We start from the raw sequence: 3177 nt of genomic DNA on the forward strand, positions 1-3177 counted from the left end.
GGCTGAAGGCTGATACCCAGCGATACTTTGAAACAACATTTAGTTGCACAAGCCTTATAGGTGATTGTGAAAATTCAAACACAGATGTATATTCCACTGTGGATGCTCAAATATAGTATAATATTGGACTGCTGAAATGCTTAGAAGGCTTTAAAATCTATTTCCCTTGACATTTATTGATGATTTTCAGGAAATAAGCACAAAATATTGTGTTTTTTTCTTGAATTTCATATATGTAACTAAAATGTATATTTGATTAATGAGACCCAGAAGGTATCTCTTTCAGGTGAACTTCCTACTTCATAGTCAGATAGCTTGTGCATGAAATTAAACATTATTGTTTTCTAGTTTGAAGCAGCAGCTGTTGTCTTAAAAATACATTTTTCTAAAGTCAATTTGGTCAGCACCCCTTCTTTCCCCCAACCCAAATTTACTGTGGGCAAAGATGCCACACCTCTTAAAGCCACTTCTTATGCAGCAATACTTTAACTGTTATTACTTAAGTAAGCATCAGAACTTCTTCTGCTTTTTAGTTGCCCCTTATTTCAAAATCAAGTATGACGAACTCAGCCTGATCATTTGCCTAACAACTTAAGTAAAAAATTATTGTAACAAGTCACTGTTATCCCTGCCTGCATGTCTCTGCTATTTGTCCTCAGTCATCATTACCACATCTAGTGCCTGAAGCGTCCTTTCAGTCCTCTGCAGGTTCGGCAATCCCTGTGGCCATCTGAAAAGCACAAGGAAGGAGCTTGGACATCCTTGTTCTCTTGCTCATTCTGCTCTGGTGCTCAGAGTCTTGGTACCTGGTTACCTCAGACTCTGGGAGACACATTTTGCAGGAATGTGCCCTAGAAGAAGGCATCCAGATAAAAAAGAAATGCTGACCATTGTTAAATGTTAATGTGTGGTATTTTTGCTCTACACTGGGAAACGGCCTCTTGGAAAGCCATCAGTAATTTTCCACTTAAGAAGGAGATTTGGGGTGTGCTTGGGGGAATTGTGAAAGTCTCATTCTAGTTGGTTTTCACCAAAATGCTTGCCTGACATTGAGAGTCAGTGCAAAAGATCCAGATCCAGACAAACTGTGAAATCATTAAGAACAGATAGAAAGGTGGGAGGAGGGAAGAACATGACTACATCACTGTAAAACATATTTTTCCAGATGCCATAAAGATAGGAGAGTCCACTTACTCATTGAGACCTGTTTCAATGCTCTTGCTCTTTTATTCTCTTCTGCATTGCAAAGCGTATTTCTGGGTGGAGTCAACAATTTGGCAAAAATCTGTTAACCGCACCAAGCTGATGAAGACAGTAAATTTGTTTCCTCTTCACGCCCTTGTAGACCCAGCCCACCTCAGAAACAGATAAAAGAGAATGCCTGAAGCCGTGGAGCCAGAGAAGACTGTGCACACTTCTCTCTGCATTCATCCCTCAGCAGCACAGCTCCGTTGGTCTTTCTGCTCTCCTCAACTCTGCTTGGAAGAAACAGCCATGTCTCGGCAGTCAATCTGTAGAAGCTTTGGAGGCGGAAGCAAAAGGGGATACAGCTCTTGTTCTGCCATCGGCGGTGGCTTTGGAGGAAGTGGGGGCAGAAGCAGGATCAGCTATAGCTCGTTCTCCACATCCAGGGGAATTGGAGGCAGCGGACGTTGTGGAGGTTTTAGCAGCAGGAGCCTCCATAACATGGGTGGCAGCGGAAGAATTTCCATGGGTGGCTCTTATGGCGGTGGATACGGATGTAGAATTGGTGGCTTTGGTGGAGGCTATGGAGCAGGATTTGGCAGCATTGGAGGAGGTGTCATTGGTGGAGGAATAGGCAGCTTTGGTGGTCCTGTGAGAGGTGGTCCTGGGTTCCCTGGAGGCATCCAACCGGTGCAGGTTGACCCAACCCTCCTGCGGCCGGTCCATGTTGACATTGATCCTCAGATCCAACAAGTGAAGTGCCAGGAGAAGGAACAGATCAAGACTCTTAACAATCAGTTTGCCTCTTTCATTGACAAGGTGAGAGGCTGGAACTGTATCTGCTTGGGAATGGGGACTCTGAGGAACTTTCTTGTGCTGTGGAGAGGGAAATACTGTCCTTCCCAGCTCAGTGTTAGTTAGCAGGTCTAGAAGGCTCGTAGAGTTTTCATTGAGTCCTCCTAAGGAAATATAAAAATTTTACATTCGCAGAGAAACCAAGGGACTTTCTCTAGGCTTGGTTGATCCAAATTTTTCCTTAGCTTTTCTCTCTAGTGTTCCCTGTGCAGTCAGGCCAAAGTGACCATGATATACGCAGTTATCCTAAGCGGTTCTTTAAGTCTGTCCTTTTTCAAGGATAGTTTCTTCTCGAGGAACTTAGAATGTAGGAATGAGCTTTCAATTAATTCCTGGCTGTTCCGTATTTCAGTTCAAGTACAGATGAGTATTCTTTAGACTGTCTGCACTGGGACAACATTGGTCATAAACATGCTTCATAGTTTTTTAAATATATGACATAGGTATTGAATACTTTTTGTATCTGTTAAGAGGAATGTTCTCCGATATTGAGACATGTTGAGGGGTTTCATTCACTGAAAGGTAAAAAAGGATCTGATGCTTCTGCAAATTACTGTGGGTCAAGATTTGCAATTGGAAATGACAATAATCTGTAAATCTGGAATGCAATCACTCCAATAGATAACAAAAAAAGAGCAGGAACATAGGAGGAGAGAAGAGGAGAAATTCAAGGATAATTGAAAAAAGAGAAGAAAGAAGGGAGGAATCTTCCTCTTGGAAAACTGGCTTTCAGCTAGCCACAGTTCTTTTGGGGATTTGGGAAATGATTCCCTTGGCCTCCCAAATAAGCAGGAGGTTTGAGTAGTGTGGTGTCTCCCCGGGTGAATATCTCACACACTCCCTTGTGGGCTTTCAGGTCCGCTTCCTGGAGCAACAGAACAAGGTCCTCTCCACCAAGTGGGAGCTCCTCCAACAGCAAGGACCTTCGGGGCCAAGGAAGAACCTTGATGTCATCTTTGAAAATTACATCCAGAACCTGAGGAGGAAGCTAGAGTCTCTCCTGGGACAGAGGGGACAGCTGGAGTCAGAGCTGCAGAACATGCGGCAATACGTGGAGGAGTACAAAACCAAGTAAGTGCAGGGACAGACTAAGGAAGAAGTGAGCAAGGACACGAGAGCCAAGCCAGCTTGGAGATT

The 3177-nt window shown here is 43.7% G+C and overlaps 1 protein-coding gene across 1 annotated transcript; it reads left to right on the forward strand.

Annotated features, from left to right (window-relative positions):
• Positions 1 to 1435: 1435 nt before the first annotated feature.
• Positions 1436 to 3115, forward strand: LOC104076309 (keratin, type II cytoskeletal 3-like). The gene is made up of 2 exons (XM_009577129.1): positions 1436 to 2004; positions 2897 to 3115. Exons 1-2 carry the CDS (start codon positions 1495 to 1497, stop codon positions 3113 to 3115), a joined length of 729 nt encoding a protein of 242 aa, XP_009575424.1. The 5' UTR covers positions 1436 to 1494.
• The last annotated feature ends 62 nt before the right edge of the window (positions 3116 to 3177 follow it).

Source organism: Fulmarus glacialis, unplaced genomic scaffold, assembly GCF_000690835.1.
Source record: "Fulmarus glacialis isolate BGI_N327 unplaced genomic scaffold, ASM69083v1 scaffold26234, whole genome shotgun sequence".
NCBI lineage: Eukaryota > Metazoa > Chordata > Aves > Procellariiformes > Procellariidae > Fulmarus > Fulmarus glacialis.

What these genes read in the sequence shown, in the direction of transcription:
- LOC104076309 (XM_009577129.1), top strand. Translation starts at nt 1,495, where the DNA reads ATGTCTCGGCAGTCAATCTGTAGAAGCTTTGGAGGCGGAAGCAAAAGG. An exon ending in TTGCCTCTTTCATTGACAAG is followed by an intron (nt 2,005 to 2,896) that starts GTGAGAGGCTGG and finishes GTGGGCTTTCAG; the next exon opens with GTCCGCTTCCTGGAGCAACA.